This window comes from Takifugu flavidus, chromosome 16 (assembly GCF_003711565.1).
Source record: "Takifugu flavidus isolate HTHZ2018 chromosome 16, ASM371156v2, whole genome shotgun sequence".
NCBI classification, from domain to species: Eukaryota; Metazoa; Chordata; class Actinopteri; order Tetraodontiformes; family Tetraodontidae; genus Takifugu; species Takifugu flavidus.
The window spans coordinates 4,211,496-4,231,570 of NC_079535.1; the positions used below are offsets into that span (position 1 = coordinate 4,211,496).

The following is a 20,075-nucleotide window of genomic DNA, read 5'->3' on the forward strand; positions in this document are numbered from 1 at the left end:
TGCCGAGGACATGTGACGTCATTCAAATAGGTGTTACGAAATAAAGCTGAAAAGTTGCCTTTCACTGAGATAACGTGGGAGGACAGATTGTTTTACAGTGAGCTAATCTACAGTATACGCCTTCAGGAAATAGTGAGAAAAGTACACAATGAGCATGAAGGTGAAACGGTCGCACCAATGAAGCCTAAATGCTGATCTCGCATTTTCCCCACCGAAGTTTGTATTTTTGGAAACAGTTATGAGACTGGATATGGATGAAGTGACTTATCACAAGTCACTGCCACACGTCGTATATTATGTTGGAACCACATATCCCATATTTATTTTCCGGTTTGTTTAAAATTTGAACCACTAAATCAGCATTCCCACTTTAACGCGCTTCTTTGGTCTAGTCCTGAGGTTCTGTCCCGTGGGCGTGGAAAATTGTCACTGGGGTGACCTAGAAACATACCATATATTCTGCATCACTCCCAGAACACTTTTGCCTGTTAAATTTAATTCCTCAAACATTCCCTGAATATATATTTCCTAAAATATTCCGGTTCAACATAACTGAACATTGAACCTAGTGTGCAAAACAGCTATTTATTCATTACAGAGACAGAAGTGCTGCTGCAGAATTATAGTTTAGCCTTTGGATCTCTGACCCCTACTGGGTGAGTACCCTGTTTACATTCCCCTCTTTGTTTTCACCCTGAACAACCCCCCTCCACCCTACAACACACGGAATGCACTAATTAAACGTCGAAACCTACCTCTGAAGTAGTCCACAGGCGCCGCCTAGTGGCGCGTCTGAGCAAATGCTGGCTATCGCGTAAGACTTGCGCGAGATATTTGAGAATCTTTTAATTATTACCCACAGTGTCTGAAAATTAATACAAACACAATCGATCTGCCTCCGAGGCTGCGAATCATCTTGCCATAAAGGTGCGGAAGAATGCACACGACATCCTTCCAGGTGTGTGTAAACAAAGAGCAGTTTTATTGGACACCAGACATTCAGACAAGCACAGAATGGATGAACAAGCATCATCCGAACACAAGGTTGCCGTTTTCTGTTGCTGTCGGGGACATCCGCCCTCAGACAAAACCTCGGCTCCACCAATTTGCACGGAAGTTGATGCATGTTGATAATTCTAAACACGTCCTATACATGTGTATTTATATATGCTGCACACAGTCTCCTGCAGAAATGCTTCAGTCCGGGGATTCGTTCGACTTTTCAGTCTGCATCATCTGCTGTGAGAGCAGTACTGGTTGAACCGGTTGGTCTGATTGACTGTAAGAGAAGGCAGTGTTTCCAGCGGGTCGGGGAAATTGGCGGACGAGTCCAACCTGACAAAAAGGCACCAACAATACACAAGTGTAGTCAGCGTGTCCTCGGAAGTAAGCTAAACACAACAAACCACCGCAAGGAAACATGCTGAAAGGTGTGGAGAGTGTTTGTTTCACCAGCTCGCCTCCCTCTGGGCCCCTGGGAGGGATCTTTGCTGGTCTCTGCAGGAGGAGATGAGATTATTTAGCACCAACTTCAGGGGGCTGGAGTCGCACGAGCAGGCTGCTGCCAGTGGCGGCGAGGGGTCTTTACTGGGAAAACTGGACTTGTGTGATGGCATTTTGGAGGGAAGTCAGGGGTTAAACTGGGAGAGAGCAGAAGACACGCCAGCAGCCAACTAACACACAGCGGAATTACAATATCATCAGTTTATTTGGTTCATAAAGAGACAAAAAACAAGCCCCCCCCACCAATTTAACCCCTGGTTCTACATTCATGTGAACGTGACAACGAGTGGACGAGTGACGAGCAGACAGAACAGTTGCAAGGCTTCATGCAGCGCTACCTTAACTACCCATGGCGAGGCGAGTGGAACTAACACACCTAGGAGCTCTCGGCTGCGCTCTGCACCCCCCCCCCCAACACTAAACACACCTCAGGTTACCTGGGTGCGAGCACACACCTGAGAGCGCACGCCCTCACCAGCTTTGCCATGCGGCCAACTTCTGGAAATGAGTCAGAGAAACCGAAAACAATAAATACATTGTATAAAACATAATTTCATATCAATATATTAATATTAAAATACTATTCAAAATAATATCTGTGACCATATTGCGATATGAACTTGGCTGATAAATAGTTGGCCCGCACAGACGGATGGATCGATTTATGGATCCATCCGAATTGGCTGATTTGACTTGAAATTAATTTCCAGGTTTCTCCCACTGGGTAGCAGTACAATCCAGAGAGCTATTACAATATCTTTTTTTTTAATATATATATATCCACCAATAATAACAATGAACTTACAGTACACAGTCCCATAATAAAGATATACATACTGAATACGATATAAATGCCAAGACGGAAAAATAGAAAAATATTGATAGAAATCAAAGGTCAAATACATATCAGAGAGTTTACAGAGCAGAGTGTACTAATGAGTCTGTGGTTCTTGTAGCTGGAGCTCGGAGCGGCTCCCATTGAAACTGTACTTGGGTTTTGTGTGTTTCCTCCCTCCCCAGTCCTGACACGTGCCCACGCACACGCACCTCACATGACCGTGCAGCATTTGCAGGTCTGTTTCTTCTCCTTCTCCTTCTCCCCTCCTCGCCGCCCCCGCTGGCTTTCTCCTTCTCCGCCATGCTCCCGTTGGGGGGGGCCTGACCCGCCGTGGCCGCCTCGCCCCCGTCCTTTCCCTCCCCGTCCTCGATCACCACGAACTCGGCCTTCACGTTGCCGTCAACCCCTTCCATCCCCAGCGCCGTGCGGGTCTCCTGCTCCTCCTCCACCGTCTTGTATCCCATGAACACCAGCGTGACCGGGTTGTCGGCGCTGGCCTGGTCGGGACTGGGCCCCAGCAGCTTGGCTTCGATGCCCGTCACTTCTCTCTTGGGGGTCTGACAGGAGTTCTGCACTACTCCGTTCTCACCTGTAGGAGGCGCCAGAGGATCATTGAGACATGAGTGCAAAAAAAAGACCGACAGCCAGAGTCGGAGAGAGAAAGATAATGTTATTTTAATAACCTCCGGAGGAAGGGGATGATTTAATATAACAAACCAAGAGGCTATTGTTAGCTTGCGTTCTGGCTGCAAAGGGTCGCCAGGGTGTGTTGCCATGGTTTCGTTGTTGCCCGGGCGCTTACCTCCATTTTCTTTGGCCACACCCTTATTGGTCGGCACGCCTGTTTCCAGCTCTTCAATCTCCTGCTCCAGCCTGGTTCAGAAGCCAACAGATGAGAAACAAAATTTAGAGATGCTCCATGTGCAGCGAAACCCTCCGAGTCTTCACAAGAGCATCAGAACAAAAGATCCGTATTCTGATAGAAAGGAAAGTTTCTTCCGATCGTCTTAAGTCTGACAAATAAAGCTTGAAAACCTTGAAAATCCACGTGAAAACCATGGTGAGGTGAGCCGCATCCTGATAATCCTGATAAATCCTGATAAAACACTGACCCCTCACATCTAAAACCAGGAATCCTACACATGATATTAATTATTTACAGTTTCTGAGTCATCCGTCTGGACAGTCAGAGCGGATTACGTCAGCCTGGATGCGTCGCCGCCATTGCTAACCTCATCTAGGCGGCTCGCAGGTTGGTCACAGGTTTAACGCCCGTGCTTATTTCAGATGCTGACCTGAGGATCACCTGCTCCAGCAGTTTGGTCTTGACTTCATCCTCGTGCAGACGCTGCTGAGTCTCCTCCTCCGCCGGAGCGCCGTCCAACAACCAGCGCTCTCTCAGCGCCTTTGACTGCAGGAGACAAACACTGGCGTGAGCGTCTGAACAGGAAGTGGACTTTTGATTAGCAGGAACTCATGTAACGGCTCTCTCAGCCATCAGCAGCGCTCCACACACTGGAGCTTGAATGAACTGATCCTTGTGCCAACCAGCCGGAACAAACAGGAGAACAGCTACTACCACATTTTCCTGTTTTAGTTCTGTCTTTCTGTGTTTATTTCCTCCATGTCCCCCCTCTTATCTGGACCCCAGCACACATTCCCTCCTGCAGATAAGCTAATATCAAAGCAAATACTTGGCGTGCTTCGAGGTAAATATAACGGCGTCTTGCTCGCAGCTGTTATGTGGCACGGTGGAAGACAACGCCGCTCGGCCACCCCGGAGGGAAAGTGTCAGAAAAGCTCTTGTTTTCACAGGCTGGCCTGGAAATCTGGACCTGCGCTTCATGCAAATTCCTGACCGGTGATGCAAGCAGAACTTCTGCAGACCCTCTTCCCCTTTTCTTCTCTCATACCGGACCGCCGCCCCTTCCTTTCCCCTCCACGCATCTCTCTATCGGGAACGTTGCGCCGCGTCGTGTTAAAGGGCTCAGACATCAGCAGGGTTCCAACGTCTCTACTGTTTGTCTGTGTGCTGCCTTTCAGTTTCAACACTTTGCTTTCCCATTGAAGAATTAAGACACACGCGCGCGCGCACATGCACGCACACACAAACGCTGTAACCCAACACTCCTCGTACTCTGGCTCTGCACAGTCTCCTGGGCCCTGAATCTCCCCCCATTCCCCCCTCTCTCTGTCTCTCTCACTTTTTGCTCTCTAACCACACCCTGCTATCCAAAAGCCTGACATCACTTAATGTACTCACTCATGCATATGCACACGCACACACACATGCGCACACACACATACACAGACGGTCAAAAAGCTTTCTTGCTGAAGTTACATCTCTCTCCATTGTTCTTCGGAGTAAAAGCTGCTAACGTAGCAGACAAAGAGCGGAATCAGGATGCAAACACACACGCGCGCACGTTTACAAACACACGCACGCACATTCACAGCTGGTTGTTTAAAGAGCTTGATTTCATATTTACGCTCATTTAGAACCCAAAGAGCAAACCTTTTGGAGGACGTGGGCACAATTTAACTTGTAGCACATCAGTTATGAGTCATTAAGAGAGCAAGTCTGTTGCTCAAGGTCCAAATTATTAGATAAAAACAACACGCAACCTGTTGCTTTAGTGTTTCCATTTGTATAAAGACATTCTAACAGGAGCCACAGTAGTTTATATAGAAACTACTATATAGAAACTTCATAGGGACCATATGGATCCTATAGACAGGAGACACATCTACTTATGACTGAAGCCAGTAATGTAGCGTGTTAGCATGTGCTGCACATGTGGCCTCGAAACAGAGGACGAGGCCGAAGCATCACTGGCCTGTAACAGCGTTTAAAATGATCTTTCCATCCCCACACAGCATCAGCACCCTTGCATTACTCTGCTGCAGCCATCCTGGAGCACGTGGCCCCGCATCAGTGGGGCGTCACAGCAGGGTGCCGCAACAAAACCCAGTTAATGGCGACATTCATTGGCTTTTCCATGCAAATGCAGCCTCTGGAAAAACCAACATACGTGCTTTTCCAGAGAGCCCTCCGGTGCCTCTGTGTGGCGTGATTGCACTTCCCTTCGCCGTGTCTTTTTCTGCGTGCCTGTGAGGCGAAAGCGGGGCGCGGTGGGTGTGAGAGCGGTTTCCTGTTGGTGGGAGTGGGACACAAATGTGTTTCCTCTGCCGAAGCCCACCTCATTGTCTGAGGCCTCGCTGGTCTTTCATGCGGCGACCCGCACAAAGAACCGCAGACACAAACGTACAGACACGCACAAAGATTCGCCCTAAAAATAGAAAAAAAAAATGGGAGCACATGGGGGCAGCGGCGCAGGTCACATGGGCACGGGACGCGTGCACGTCCGTGCGCCGTGGCCTGTGCCGCTTTGATAGTGCTGACACACACGGCGAATAGCTTTGATAGTGCTGACACACGCCGGCAAAGGCACGGGCCCTGATATAATGAGTGTGTGTCTGCGTGCAGGCGCGTGCGAGCGGCTGGCGGAGGAGGCGCTGGCGTTATCTGCTGAACATTCCGTGACGGGAGCAGTTGGGCAGTATCTGACTGTGTGGGACTGTCGGCTTTGAAAGGAATTGCTGAGTTAAGTTGTTTAAACATCTACAACCCAAACTTGTGAAAACAGGGCTCTGGCGCAGAGAGGAGCATGTGGAAATGTGGAAATGTGGAAGTGCGTCCGGCTGCTGCGGTGCGTTTCAAAAACTGCGACATTTTTGGGTTTAACGCGCCAGCAAAATGACAAACGAGATGATGGTTTTTATTTGTGACTAAACCAAACAGGAATTAGAGATTTGGAGCAAAGGATGAGCTGCACGGAGGATTTATAGTTGGGCGGGGTTAGAATAGAATATTAACTGTTTGCTTACACAGTGTGATCATATTATATAATCAGAAATGGGATAAAACTCAGAGATAAAGTGAATTTAACAGCCATTGACACGGGTCCCCCACGGGTCAGGACGTTGCTCCACCATGTTTCTACGGGAGCCTGGAAAGGCCAAACTTGAATCCAAATAAGTCTTCTCGAGTACAAGAAATGAATCCAGGTCCTCGAGGAACAATGCAAACAACTGATCTAATCGAGCCGCAACCTTTGTTTCCTCCATCTTGAACCGTTTTTTCTGATTTTGAGATTTTCACAGATGAAATAAGTCAGTCGCACAAGAGCATGAAGGCGTGCAGGGCGAATTAAAGATGCTGTACCTTGAGATGCTGGAGTTGCCGTCGGTCATCGTCCAGCTGCCTCCTCTTGTTTTCAATCTCTGTCTGTTTCTTCCTCTTCTCCTGTTACAGGACACACACACACACACACACACACACACCACACACACACACACACACACACACACACACACACACACACACACACACACACACACACACGTGGATTTCTCCGTGAGGATGCACAGCAGGTACACAGCAGATGGCAAAACAACAACCTGGACATGGCCACTTAATATGGTGGTGTTTTTAGATATAACTGAAGCAGCAGATATGCAGATGACACCTTGCTATTCAAGATGTTTGGCTTTTCTAGATTGGGATTATTCTTCACTCTGGAATTTCCTGCTTTAAGACTTAGCCTTTCCGCCCAAGCGCATGGAGAGGCAGGCAGGCGTTCTCTCTCTGTGGAAGCATTTTTGCCGCTGCGATCCTGACTGGAATTCTTCCATCAGGGCAGGAGGAGAAACGCGGCGAGACACGCTTGCTGAATTAGCAATAAATGTCCTCTAATGGCCAAAGGAGATGGCAGCTAAAAGGTTAAGTCAATAAGATGAGGAGTCAGATGCTGAGAAGCATGTTGTTTCTGCGAGCCTCAGTGTGCCCTGATGTGCACTCTGTGTGTGTGTGTGTGTGTGTGTGTGTGTGTGTATACGTACAGCGATGGCCTGGAGTCTCTCCTCTTGTGACACCTCAGCCATCCTGATGGAAAGAAAAACAGATATATTGAGGGAGGGACAATGTCAGGGGACCCACCTTGTGACCGCTAACAGCAACAAGTCCCACCAAACCCGCCCACACACACACACACACACACACACACACACACACACACACACACACACACACACACACACACACACTCCGTGCGAACGCTGTTTACCTTACAACAACGTTCTGCCTGACCGACGACACATCTGCCTAGCTGCCCTGAGAACACCGTCTCGTTCCCGTCAGTGTGACGTAGCGCTGCGAGCACATGCTAATGTGCAGGCGGCTCTGTTGGAGATTCCTGCTCTAATAGATTCCAGGAGGGGAAGAAGGACAGGAGGAGGACTGGAGGCTTCCCCCCACCGCAACAATGTCGCTGACCCTTGACGGAGCAACCTGGCACCCTGATACATGCCGCTACCCCGATTCAACATCAAAATAACACCGTAGATCAAGCATAAACACACACACACACACACACACACACACCACACACACACACACACACACACACACACACACACACACACACACACACAGGGCATCCTCCTTTTCAAATTATTTCATCTGTCAGTTCAATTATTGTTTAATATCAAAAGTGAGTTCATATAAAACTGGGATTGTGACTGAATCTCCCTGTTATGTGAATGCGTCCCCTCCCTCGCTGGGAGCGTTGCCTGGATTGCAACACTTATTTTCACCCCCATAAAGGCACGTGGTCTGAAAAGATCTCGGAGCAGCAGAGAACGGTGGGGTTGTTAGAACTGTACAGAAGTGTGAAATCGCTGAGCCCTCAGGGCAGGATAACAGGACATCGCCATCACATGGAGGAAGACCACAATCAGCTGATCAACCCACAAGAACTGCCTTCACCATGTTTTTAGCTTTAAACACGGGTTCTGGATGCAGAAAGAATGTGTTTATCAATAATGTCAAGCTACTTTCCCCTCAGGTTGGAGCCAAATCAGAAGAATGGATTACTGATGCTGGATGTGCAGAATAAAGCTAATTTAAGTTTCTGTTTTTTATATTTTGAGACTAAAAGCAGAAAAAAATGGAACACAAAGTTCTAATAGATTACCAGATTATGAAACAAGCCATGAATATCATCTAGATTTATAGAGTACAAATATAAATTTGGCAGGTTGATTGATAACATCGGTTATTTTAAAGCTAATTCGCTAACCTGATTCTATCAGTTTGTTTTTGCATATGAGTTCCATTACTGGACCAACTGGTTTTTAATGGTAAAAGCCACTTGCCCCTTTGAGCACCAAGGCCCCAGACAACTTAAGGGGTCACAGGTTAGCAGAACTACCCTACATCTGCCCCAACGTATTGGTTAAAACTGTCCAAAGACGGAGAAAGGGGTGGACCGACGTCTCTGCAGCGCCGGCAGGGGAATAATTACATTTACGGCCGAGATGGAAGGAGGCAGGAAGCCGCTCACAGGCAGGTCCAGCAGAAACATACTGAGACAGATAAGTCTAATATCTCTCAGGCTGCAGGGGGAGGAACTCTCAGCTGGGAGACGCACACGCGTACAACACCAGCGGCTCTTTAGTCAATACTTCGAGGCAGGTACATGGCAGGAGGACTCGAGAGAACAGACTAATGGCTGGCCCGATTCCCTGCTGGGTTCCTGCCGCAGACTGGAAACCAGGAAGGCATTATCGGTCTGCCCAGAGCGCTGGTTAAATACAGCGTGCTCATGGTCGTCCAGCTGCAACTTAACACCCTTTACGGCGTGTAGAGCTGCTATATCTGTATATATTTGTGCTGTAGATGAGTGGATGCCTCACATAGTCCGAATGTCACACTATTTTGGCACCAGTTGAAGCAGAAGCCCACGGATCACCTGAAGGGAACGCTGAAGAGAACATTAACACGTTTGGACCCCAACTCGTGCGTGAGGGAGAGCCGGCGTTCTATTGGCTCCATGTCATCAGACCAGCTTTCGCCGCAGCCATTCGAACTAATGTGTTGTGAAAAGTCGGAGAAACCTCCTGTGAATAATTTACGCTACACTGTCTGGGAGTGAAAAGGTCAGGCAGTACGCGCCTGGCGTGCCCAGATGATGGCATCATCATCGGATAGCGAACCCTCGCAGCTCTGGCTGGGACAAACGTGGCACCGGAGGTGACGATACACCGTGTATGCTAATGCAAACGCCTCAGTCGGGATTAAACGCCATCACCACCACTAGAGGCTGAAAATAGTGCGGCTAAATACGCCGCCCCTGCTTCCAAACACCACAGACACCAGCTGCTCCAGCGAAATATTACTAAGACCCATTTGTTTTTAAAAGGGCTCCCAGTTCAGCGCTGGGAAAGAGGCTTCCTCTTGATCAATGAGTAGATGGATCGAGCGGCGTTAAACGAAGATTACTCACACCTCCCCGCTCTCAGAAATTTGGCTGCTCTTGAATGAAATTTCGACACCTCCAGTTGGCACAAAAGCGTTTCCTCTTCAGAGAGACTATAAAAACGAGTCTCTGGGCTTTAATGACCCAGAACCAGAGCTGAGGGAGGAAGCTAATCTCCAGTCCTCTCACACTCAGCGTCGGTGCTTCTCTGCTCACCCCCTCACACACACTCTTAACTCGCTTCCTTCCTGTAGGCCGGGTGAGCGCGAGGACAACAATGCTCCTCCGGGCCGCACAAACGCGCCCGTCTGGGACCGGCGTGCACGCCGCGATCTCTCGACTCCCTCAGAGGAGCGGCACAAACCGCGCCAAACAGAGTTTGCCACTAATAAAAATGACAGGAAGTGTGCTGAGGTCAGATGTTACTATTCAGGTTCAGAAGGGCAAACCAGGGCCAACACCCCCCCCCCCCCCCATTAATAACCCTCCTTTGAGTGCAGAAGACTGTAAATTACCGCAGATCAGTGGAAGGTACTTAAAAAAAGGCTTAACTTTCAGACGAGGACCCTTAAATCTGTCTGCTCCCTAGATGGGGGATTTTGAAAGAGGCGGGGTCCGGACTTCAGACTCCTCTGCTGCCCCGCTCTGCATCTCATCTCCCTCCACGCCGCCGACTCACCTCTACCTCGAAGGTCTTCGCCTCACCACCTCTATTACTTCCAGGACGACGGCATCTGATGCTGTAAATGTCTGGCGTTCCGGCCTTTTGCTCGTTACTTTCACATCCCTGCTGAGACCGGGGCTCCTGTGGCACGACGCCGACCCCCGCCCTTTCATTACAGCCGCCGCTCGGAGCGCAGAACAGTTCACGAAGGAGAAAAACTAAGAAAAACTTGCAGCATCTTCTGACGCCAGGGAAAAGTCTTGGCTCCCTTTAAATCAATCCGCTCTGATTTTAAAGCGGTGCGTTTTAAACCAGGAGCACATTTACTCTATGGATGTACAAGGTCACCGGCAGTTACCCGGCGTGGCTATTGATTCACTTGTCTACGGCATCATATTGAACCACAGAAAGCAACAAGAAGTCAATGATGTCCATCAGGAACAATTTTGTGTGTTTCACCACTGATGCAGCACTCAGCAGTTAATCTCAACATCGCGTCTGTGGTAGCTTTGGAGCATGCTAAAGTACGCTAGTATGCAGAAGAATACCGGGGTCATTACAGTCAGTAAAGAAGCTACCCTTCAACTGATACATCCACACAACAAAACTATATTCCCAGTTTGGCCAAAGGGTTCGGAATGCTGTTTTTAAAGAAGCCATTCTCCCTGTAACTGCTTAAATAAAAAAAAAGGACAGAAGACAACGTTTCCTTTGTGTTCTCCATTCTCATATGCCTCGGTGTGACTGGACACATCAGGCAGCTTGTGCTCCAGGAATCCTTCCCCTGACAGGGCTGAAACGTGTTGCACCCAAACGCTTTCAGGAAGTCCATCTTTTCCCCTCCGTTTTGCATTAGCATTAACATGAGCTGCTGACAGCCGTGTTTTATGTTTACAGTTGGTCAATTTCTATAGAGGCTGCAGTCTCCTGTGTTCCGGCAAGCTCTCAGTAAACTCTGTATCCGGACATAACAGGACTGGGTGGCTGCAGCCTCTCAGCAAGAACCATTAGGCTAAAGTTACTGTCCCCTATGGCCAAGTCCCAATCCCCATTTGTGGCTCTTAAGATGGTTTTTTTGCAACATTTTGCAGCATTGTTGAAAAACAAATATGGTTGCTTTTCAGCGGGACAGGACCTGGATTCATCCTGCTGGGTTCTGCTTATCTCCGGGACACAAGGGTGGATGATGGCTGCTTATCAATAGTGCTTTTGATAACATCGCTGTAGCAGCTCTGGTGATGGTCATATGAGTGTTGGGGTGCGCGCTCGAGTTGCAGAATATGCCATTCAACACAATTCCCTCTGAGGTTCAAACCACTCGGAGGAGGAAAATGACAGTTTATCAGCTGGGAAGAGAGCAGGGAGGGGGGAAAACACACAAATCCTCTAACGGGCCTCATCAGACATGACGAAGCAGCACTGAGGGAGCAGTTGTGAGAGTTGTTCCGGGGAAAACAGAGGAAAGTGAATGTGCCTATCCAAAAGGAAAAAACAGAGGAGGAGATTTATAAAAAGTGGGGCACGAAAGGGCAAGGTGGATCGCACTGCACTATCAAGTATCCGAGTGTGTTTGCTTCTATTTCCTCTTTTTATCCCACCACTCAGTTTTAAACAAACACCACTCTCAGCGGATACAAAAGTATCCCAGTGACACCAGTGTCAATTAGAGGAATTAAGAAAACCCGCTGCCCCGGAGCTACAGCTCACCGCAGGATCTGGCCTCATGCTAATGAACGAGCTAATCCTGTCAGAGAGATGTTGCCTCGTCATGAAACAGCAAACACACTCCCGGTTTGTTTGACCCTCCCAAAAAGATGCCAACTTTGAATTCTTCTTTGGCCTGTTTACTTGGATTTAATATGATATTTTCCAACCTTTAAAGACTGTTTTTACTCAGCATTCAGTTGCTAACAATGAACAAAATTAGAAATGCTGTGGGATGGTGAAACAGGAGGAACCAGCCACCCAGGGAGCTGGTTCCATTAGGCCTGTTTTTCTTTTTGTTACTGATGTCTGCTTGCTGACCCAACAGCAACGGCAGCAACAACAGGGAAACACAGAATGAAACTTTGCCGTTTGTCTCTTTGTTTGGCACCGCGTTGAATTAGCTGCAAAATAAGATGTTTAGCTGTGCAATTGTTCCCAAGTTCCTGTAGCGCAAACACACCCAGAAGGATGAAGTGCTGCCAAACATTTTTAGGAACTTTCTACAAATTTTTCCGATGTGTGTGGGGGGTTTGAAACCCAGCAGCCTTCCAAATTGTGCCAATAGATGTATGTGTATAAAAACTTTCTGTCAATGAACTTTTAATGAAGCTTCCCTTTGAAAGTGGATTTCTTTGAGTATTTCTTTCATCTATAAAACTTTGCCCGTATTTAATGCACAGTAGAGCGTCACTTAAACCTAATTTACCTAATCTTTCAATAACAGCCCAGGATTAGGATTAATGCACTTCCTTTCAGCCCATTTCCTCTCTGAATTAGTGAAAACTGATCTGTCTGGTACCAAACCCGGCATCAGGCCGCAACACAACCACCATCGTTCATCTTTTTTTCCCCCCAATGTGCAATGACAAAGAAAACACTCACAGAGAGCAACACAACGACGGTTGTCCAGATCCATAATGTCGCGCCCTGATTGGCCGGACAGGACAAGCGCTGTCAGCACCAGTTGCTGATACAACACAGAGCAGCCGGCCGGAGACGAAACGTCAGCTAACACGCTGCCGGGCAGAGGCCTAAAAAGGGCTTAGCGTGCTCGGACAACAAAATGACAGGATAGACCACCAAACTGTGGGAAGGGTTGTCAATCGGGAAGTGCAGGCCCTTGTTTTGTGGTAGTCTACGGAGTTATTGGCGACTCGTCTGCTGCGCCAGAGAAAACGGTTCTCGCGTCCAAATGACGCCATTTTGTACGGGCAGCCCTGGTTTGAGAGCTTTGTTCTCCACACTTCTTCCAGGTAGAACTTTTCCCACTCCTGGTGTTTGAGAACTGTTCTGTGATTGGTTAGAAATGTAGGATGGGCGTGGCCAAAGACAGGAAGTAGAAAAGTTGTCATTCTAAAGTTCTAAGCAACAGCTAGCCAAGGAGGAGCCAAGAAAAAATGTAAGACACAACATTTATGGTAAATAAGGCACACAAGCAGGGGATAATGTGAGGAAAGTGGTAGAAGTAATGTGAAGAGCAGAACGTCTAGCGTTAAAGAGAGTGAGAGTCAGAAACACTTTTTACAGTGTAGCAATTGCAAAATTTAGCTGGAAGTTGGAGGGTGACCCCTGAAAGGAAAAAAAGTTCAAGTCACATGTGTCTAAATAACAAAGAGGGAATAAAAACACCAATAAAACCTTGGAAAAAGATGCAAAAGAATCGTTAGCTATAGCTGGGCTAAACAAATGCTAAAAATATTTTTGTACTAAAAGTTGAGGCCCAGAAATGCATCAAACCTCACCAAGACAAGATATTTTTTTAGGATCTGGGTCTAGAACATGTGAGATTAGAACAAATAGAGCTTTGGTCCTCCTTTCAGAACCAAAGCAGAGTTTCTAGCGAACTTTTATCAGCACAGCTGAAATGTGCAGACTAATGAAAACAGTTTCTCACGTAAATGTGACATTTATAAAAGGTTTTTATGAAGTTGTCATGGATACATTAAACAAAAACAAACGGGTGTGAACAAAAACTTGTATCAGAATATGTGCTCTTTCGCTCCTTAAGTACTCTAAAATGTGGCGTTTCAGGGCCTCTAGTTTTTAAACGACCTTTACTTGAGGAAAGAGGAGGTGATAACGAGTATCCATGTAAGGAACGCGACGGCATCGAAGGCCGTCGCGTGTCTCTCTGTGCTCCAGGACTCAAACAGGTGTCCCGTCTGAACTCCCAGGACTCCCAGGACTCCGGCGGGTGTGTTGCCTCTGAGAAAGCCGGCAGAACAACAATAGAGCCGAGACCAAACACAAACATATCCGTGTCTGGTTCTGCTTCGCCCGCTGTGATCAAACAACCACACAGAACAACGATTAAAGAAACAGTCCCGTCTGAATGCCGGTGCATTCTGGGACAGGAATAGACACAGCAGCCTACGTGATGAGGCTCAGGAGTCTGACTTTTATCACCAGCGGCGCCCAGAGCTGAATTTAAACCCCGATAGGCTGATAGTGATGCACAAACTCATCCTCTGGACCCTACAACCAAATCCTGGTCCGGTGTCTCAGGCCCGGATTCCAGCAGGACTATGTAATGGCCCTGGGATTTGGGCTCACGCACGCCATGTTGGAGCAGCCAGCTCACATCACAACAGCAGACCCCCCCCCCTCCTCCTCCCTGCAGCCTTCCAGCATCTCCCTCTCACGCATCACCGAAGGATCCCTCTCCTCAGAAACAGATCGATGGCTTAGATCCCCGCCAGCGCGAGCACGTCCACCGCTCCAGCTGTTTGGATGCGCCGAGCCGTCCAAAAGTGGCCATCTGGGCTTCTAATAAAGGATGTTGACCCTGACAGAACAGCGAAGCCACATCCTGCGATTCAACAAGCGCCCTTAAACATTTGCATGCGCGCCTCCTGAAGGATGCTGTAACCTCCCGGTGGCGACCGCGTCCGCGCGGAGCGATGCCGATATTTAAAGCCCGGATTATTCCTAGTTTCGCCTTAATCTCCCGGGAAAAAAGATGCCGCTCGGCTCGATCGCTGAAATATTGCGCCGCTGCGCGACGTGCCGCTCGCCAAATCGCCGAAAGCAGGTCAGCTTCGGGGACACGCCGGTGCACACGCACGCACACGCACGCGCGGGCGGGCGAAAAATCTACTCACTCAGTTACTGGATCCCTTCGCGTCGCAGAGCTCTCCCGAACGGGGTGTCTCCGGGGTTATTTTAGAGCGTCAGGTTTGGGAATGCTCCTCAAACACCTTCTCCTCCTCCCTCTGCTCCTTCTTCTGCCCGGGCCCTCTGATGATATTGCCGAGGTGATGGCGTGCGCGAGCGGAGCGCACAACGCGTCTCTAACGCGAGCCCGGCGGTGTCTTCTGGAGCGGAAAATACGCGCGGCCGTGCGGGCGGAGAGCTCATGGGCGTCGGGGCGTCGTCTGAAGCAGGTTGTAGGCTAGTTAGCGTATGGGTGAGTGCGAGGGGGGAGTGAGAGTGGTATGTGAAGGGGTGTGTGTATGTGTTGGGGTGGAGGGATACGCCTCCTTCCCTGTCAGAGATAAAGGGGGCCCAGGCCGCGCGTGTTGACGGAGATGTGGGTCCTCCTCTCCAAACGGGGGCTCTGTTGGCGCCGCTCCAGCCTTCTCCGATGACGTCCACGGAACGAGACTCGCAGCTTTCAAGGCTGCAGAACCTAAAAGTGGAACTGAATCCAGATGGGAGGAAAGGACGGTCTCCTCAGCACCACCTAGCGACGCAAGGCCTCACGACTCCTCAAGATGTCTTACGTAAATCATCCCCTCGGCGAGGCTGTCCCCTGTCCCCGGGTCAAAGGCCTTTGGGAAAGAAATATGAAATAAATCAGTTCAACTGGGATCATATTTGACGTTTAAAACTATTGTGAATTTGCCAAGCAATTTATACTTTCTGACAAAGTATTATCCGTTACTTTGGAGTCAACCGAAAAGCGCTGCACCAGCACACGATAACCGGCAGGTGGCGAACACGTGCAAAAGATTTCGCGTGTTCTGCCGGTTCACCTGCAATCAAATGTAAATAAGATCACGGTACAAGGGCAGCACATAAGATAAACTACTCAAAACACGAGAATGTAAAGAGACTACACAGATTCAGATTCAGTTTATGATGTTATTTCTAATCATTGTAACAAGACATCCATTGTTAAATTTGAACATCACAGTTGTGTATGTGTATGACATCATTTTAACCTGTAAATGATCCTGATACGAATAAATTTTACTTGTTTTGTTTTAGGCGGGAATTGATAGTGTAGCTTAAATATCATCAGAGACGAAAACCCTCGATGTGGAATAAGAAACAAAAGATTATGTTCTAATCGCATCTCCGTCCTAACATTCCGAAGGTGACTGTTTATGGATCTGTGGGTGATCAAAGAGCCCTAAATTCTCTCGCAAAAAAGCTCCTGCTGTGGAAAAAGCAAAGAGCACTCAGGTTACGTAACTCTGCAAAAGCATATCAGTGACTAAACATCAAACGGCTCACTTTTAAACTAAATATAACCAAAACCTCTGAAGAAAAAAAGAGAAGTTCTCCAAAGCATTATTATCTCCAACTCTCCTCTAGCTGTGACGTGGGAATAATAATGATTAAAAAAACAAACTTATTTGTGGTTATGACAGCATCTGCATATGTACGTTCGGATTTATTCTGTGTTTTGACTCGGAGCCCTTGCGGCCCCCGGAGCCAGCTCAGCGCTCCGCTCCTTATCTCCCGCTCAGAACCACAGTCATGAATAAACATGGACGGAGGGGGGAGAAATCACCCAAAATGAAAATAACCAAGTGGAATTTGGAAGAGGCGGGTGTAAAACCCACAGCAGGGGAAGAGGACTGTTGAGAAGAGGCTCCAGGATGGAAGGAGGGGGCTCCAGGATGGAAGGAGGGGGCTCCGGGATTGGAGGAAGGCAGGTTGAGGCCTGGGGTCGGGGGTATGAGGAGAAGGTGCAGAAGGATTCTCCTCCAGCCTGGAACACATGGGCTCCTCAGTCTGGTTCCGGTATAGGTTCCTCTGCACACCGGCGTGTTTGTCTTCTGTCTGTGGGCGTGTGGGTGCTTCCATCCTTTTCACCGCCTCTCCGAACTCGTTGCTTTGTCACGAGCTGTTTCGCTGCAGAAGAGCAGAGGAGAAACCCGCCGACCCCTCACCATCTCCCATGCTTGCCGTCTCATTTCTGACTCTTTGTGATTCTCCGCACGGCGGCCGCCAGACTCGACAGGAGCGGGGTGGATAACGAGCGCTCGGTCCGCCTCCGACTCGTTTTTAATAACGGCTCCGCGAACATCCGTGTTCTCCAGCCTGCGCTTCCACTGGGGATGATTAGGGCAACAGGCACTGATAACGCGTGTGTACAGACTCATTAGGTTACACCACTCAGCTCTGCTGCCTCTAACAGCAACGCGTTTACGCAATAACTTGTATATTAATGGCCAATTGTCCTCACTACGCACTTTCTATATGTAAAACACACACACACACAGAGTCAGTGATGCAATGTACACAAAGAGCAGCATTTTTCTGTACATGCAACAGAATCATGCCTAGATCTGATTCTAGCGTGTACACACCATCCATTCTCCAGCTGCTTATCCCAACCCTCACCATGACAAGTGAACCCCTAACCCTGACCCTCCCCTAACCCTAACCCTAACCTAAACCCGATACTAACCTCACCCTTCAAGTTAAACCTCAACCATCAGCCTTTTAATGTTTGCTCGTTGCAGGTGTGTATCGGTGCCCATGAAGAAAAGTGAAATCGATATCTGTCTTCTGTTCTCGGGAAGTCTTTTTTTCTACAGAATTAATGGTTTGTATGGATTTTATTAGAGTTCCATTTTTAATATACAGCAGTGTGATGCACTTATAATGACGTTCTTCGCCTTGCAGACTAGTAAATTTACAGCCATAAATAGCAGAAGACTCTCGTGGTTTATATTTGAGTGGGCAATTCTGATGTTATTCCTGTCTTTTATTGCTCTTCTCTGGTTTCTGTTTCAAACTGACACCAGATGTGATAACGTGGTAATCTGTGACGAATTTAATCTTTGCTTTTCTTCTTTCATCTCTCTGTTCAGCTCTTTCTCTGATCTCATGCTGCTTTGGAATCATTTTATGGCCTTAACTGTCCCGTCTCTCATATCCTCTTTGGCCTCGTCCCTCTTTTATTCTTCATTTCCCTCCATCCTTCTATTGTGTGAGTGTAGATCCTTCCTGTCGCTGCATAATTCACTCGTATTTACTCATGTGGATAAACTCGTCTCCGGCCTCGTTGCCATGTGAAATAGAGCAGATCGCGCGCATGAGGACAGCAGAAGAGCGCTGCAGCTCTCTAATTTTGTCATTAACTCGACACTCCCCCAGCAACTGATTTAAACTGGATTAACAATTGGGCCGTCTTTTATCAATTCCATGCAGGGTATTTCAGCAGGGAAGGCGTGCGCGCGCAGGGGCACGTGCCTGGTTTCCAAAACGTTTGTGTTTTTGTGTGTTGCACCCCCTCAGCATCATAACTGCGCTGATGTGAGGGCTGAAACTGGGTCAGGCGGTTGCGAGTGTGCATGATCTCGTTGCCAAAAGGTTTGCATTTAAAAAAAAACCCAAAACAAACAAAATCCCTGACAGCTTCTCCCGGCAGAGGAGAGACGCGGGACTTTGAAAAAAGAAAAGACAAATGTGAGTAAAAGGTAAGACGAGCACGCCAACATTAGGCATGCACGAAGGGAAGAAGCCGCTGGGAGAGCGAGAGGAGATTGTGCATTTGCATGGAGACGCGCGTGGACCAAATGTCTGCTGCACAGACGTACATAAACATAACCCGATTAGTCTGGTCTGATAACTGTGTCAGTGTGTTACTACCCATCGCAGAGCCCGTGGCTGTTCAGGTCATGTGCTGGAAAGTCTTACTCATGCATGTAAGGCCACACACATCTGCCCAGCGACACACAGGTCCCCTCTGCTGCCACCCATTTAATGAGGTTCCACCTGTGTATTCCCTAAAGAAGAACCCAGTCCCCCATGTTGTGTATGTTTGGTTATAAAACTGTTTTTATATGTGCATGTGGGGTAAAATGAGGAGTCTGTTTTTTCCTGTTTTATAGCCTAAAGTCTCTGAGGGAGGCCGCTGAGCAGAAGCAGCGAGTATAATTGGAGAAGCAGAGCAGACCAGAAGTCTGCTTAGCGGAGTGTGTCTTTAAGCTGTCACACCAGAGCTTTGCATCTCTGTCGAGCCAACTTTTGAGGAATTTTTAGAAGCATCTTTTTCTGCCGACTGTCAGCCGTGCCGCCAGCCGAGCGCCGCCGCTGACAGCATCCTGGTGTCCTCTTTGTGTTCCCCACCATTCAATGCAACCATCCACAACCTCCAGAGTGTGAGTCTAATTGACAGTCCTCTGCATCACCGGCGGGCTGACATTTGTGGTTTGACTAAAATGGATGTCATGATATTTATTGCAAATGCTCATCTGCCCCTCAGGATAAATTACCCCACCCTGGTAACTCCGTGAAGTCCCCTCAGTCATTGATCGGCCTATTAAAATTGCATTGAGATTTTTGTTGTCAAAAACTAAATAGACACCGACGCGTTGCTCCTTTTAGCAGCAGTAGCATTAAAATTGCTTTATTTATTACTTTTTACTATTGGGGAGATAATTATATAAACATGGATCATCACTAAATATACAGCAACACACATCTGGACTGGAAAAAGGCATGGAAGCTATCGGGTGGTGTATATCCTTAAAATAAACTGCACATTAGCCACAGCGATGCAATAGTCCGTAATTGCATGCGGGAGTTGTGTTTTTCTTCGGTCTCGTTTTAAAATAAACTCCCCCCCAGCCTCCTCCCCCATATATGAGCCTGATTCTGCTTAAGTTTTCTTTTTGCCACTATAGCTAGCTTTGACTCCAGCCTGCAAAGCGCCTAAAGTCAATTTTGATTGTACTAGACACTATGAAGCAATTGGAATTCAATTGGGATGTTTATGAGGATAGTTTGAACTGTTTTGGTCCAAAGATTCAGTGCTCTCTACAAATGTCAGCCTCCCCCTCTGGCAACTGACTGGAAAAATTGG

The 20,075-nt window shown here is 48.0% G+C and overlaps 1 protein-coding gene across 10 annotated transcripts; it reads right to left on the bottom strand.

Moving 5' to 3' along the window:
• Positions 1–959: 959 nt before the first annotated feature.
• On the bottom strand, positions 960–15,605 carry palm1b (paralemmin 1b). Of its 10 annotated transcripts, XR_008946627.1 has the most exons (9): positions 15,133–15,593; positions 7,244–7,286; positions 6,567–6,647; positions 3,637–3,752; positions 3,144–3,214; positions 2,551–2,930; positions 1,959–2,001; positions 1,453–1,497; positions 1,283–1,335 (listed from the first exon to the last, which is right to left on the bottom strand). XR_008946627.1 is itself a non-coding variant. In XM_057011750.1 (8 exons), the coding sequence occupies exons 2-8, from the start codon at positions 7,283–7,285 to the stop codon at positions 1,198–1,200; spliced, it is 873 nt and encodes a 290-aa protein (XP_056867730.1). In that variant the 5' UTR covers position 7,286; positions 15,133–15,605; the 3' UTR covers positions 960–1,197. The 10 variants fall into 10 exon arrangements, 8 of the variants coding, with proteins under 8 accessions (XP_056867730.1, XP_056867728.1, XP_056867729.1 ...); XM_057011750.1 differs by lacking the exon at positions 1,959–2,001 and having other exon boundaries at positions 960–1,335; positions 15,133–15,605; XM_057011754.1 differs by having other exon boundaries at positions 1,283–1,497.
• Between the last annotated feature and the right edge of the window lie 4,470 nt (positions 15,606–20,075).

Excerpts from the sequence above, each read along its gene's own strand:
- palm1b (XM_057011748.1), bottom strand. The coding sequence starts at position 7,285 with ATGGCTGAGGTGTCACAAGAGGAGAGACTCCAGGCCATCGCT. Across the intron at positions 3,753-6,566 it reads GGCAACTCCAGCATCTCAAG|TCAAAGGCGCTGAGAGAGCG; the intron begins GTACAGCATCTT and ends TGTCTCCTGCAG. Across the intron at positions 1,498-2,550 it reads ATGCTGCACGGTCATGTGAG|AGACCAGCAAAGATCCCTCC; the intron begins GTGCGTGTGCGT and ends CTCCTCCTGCAG.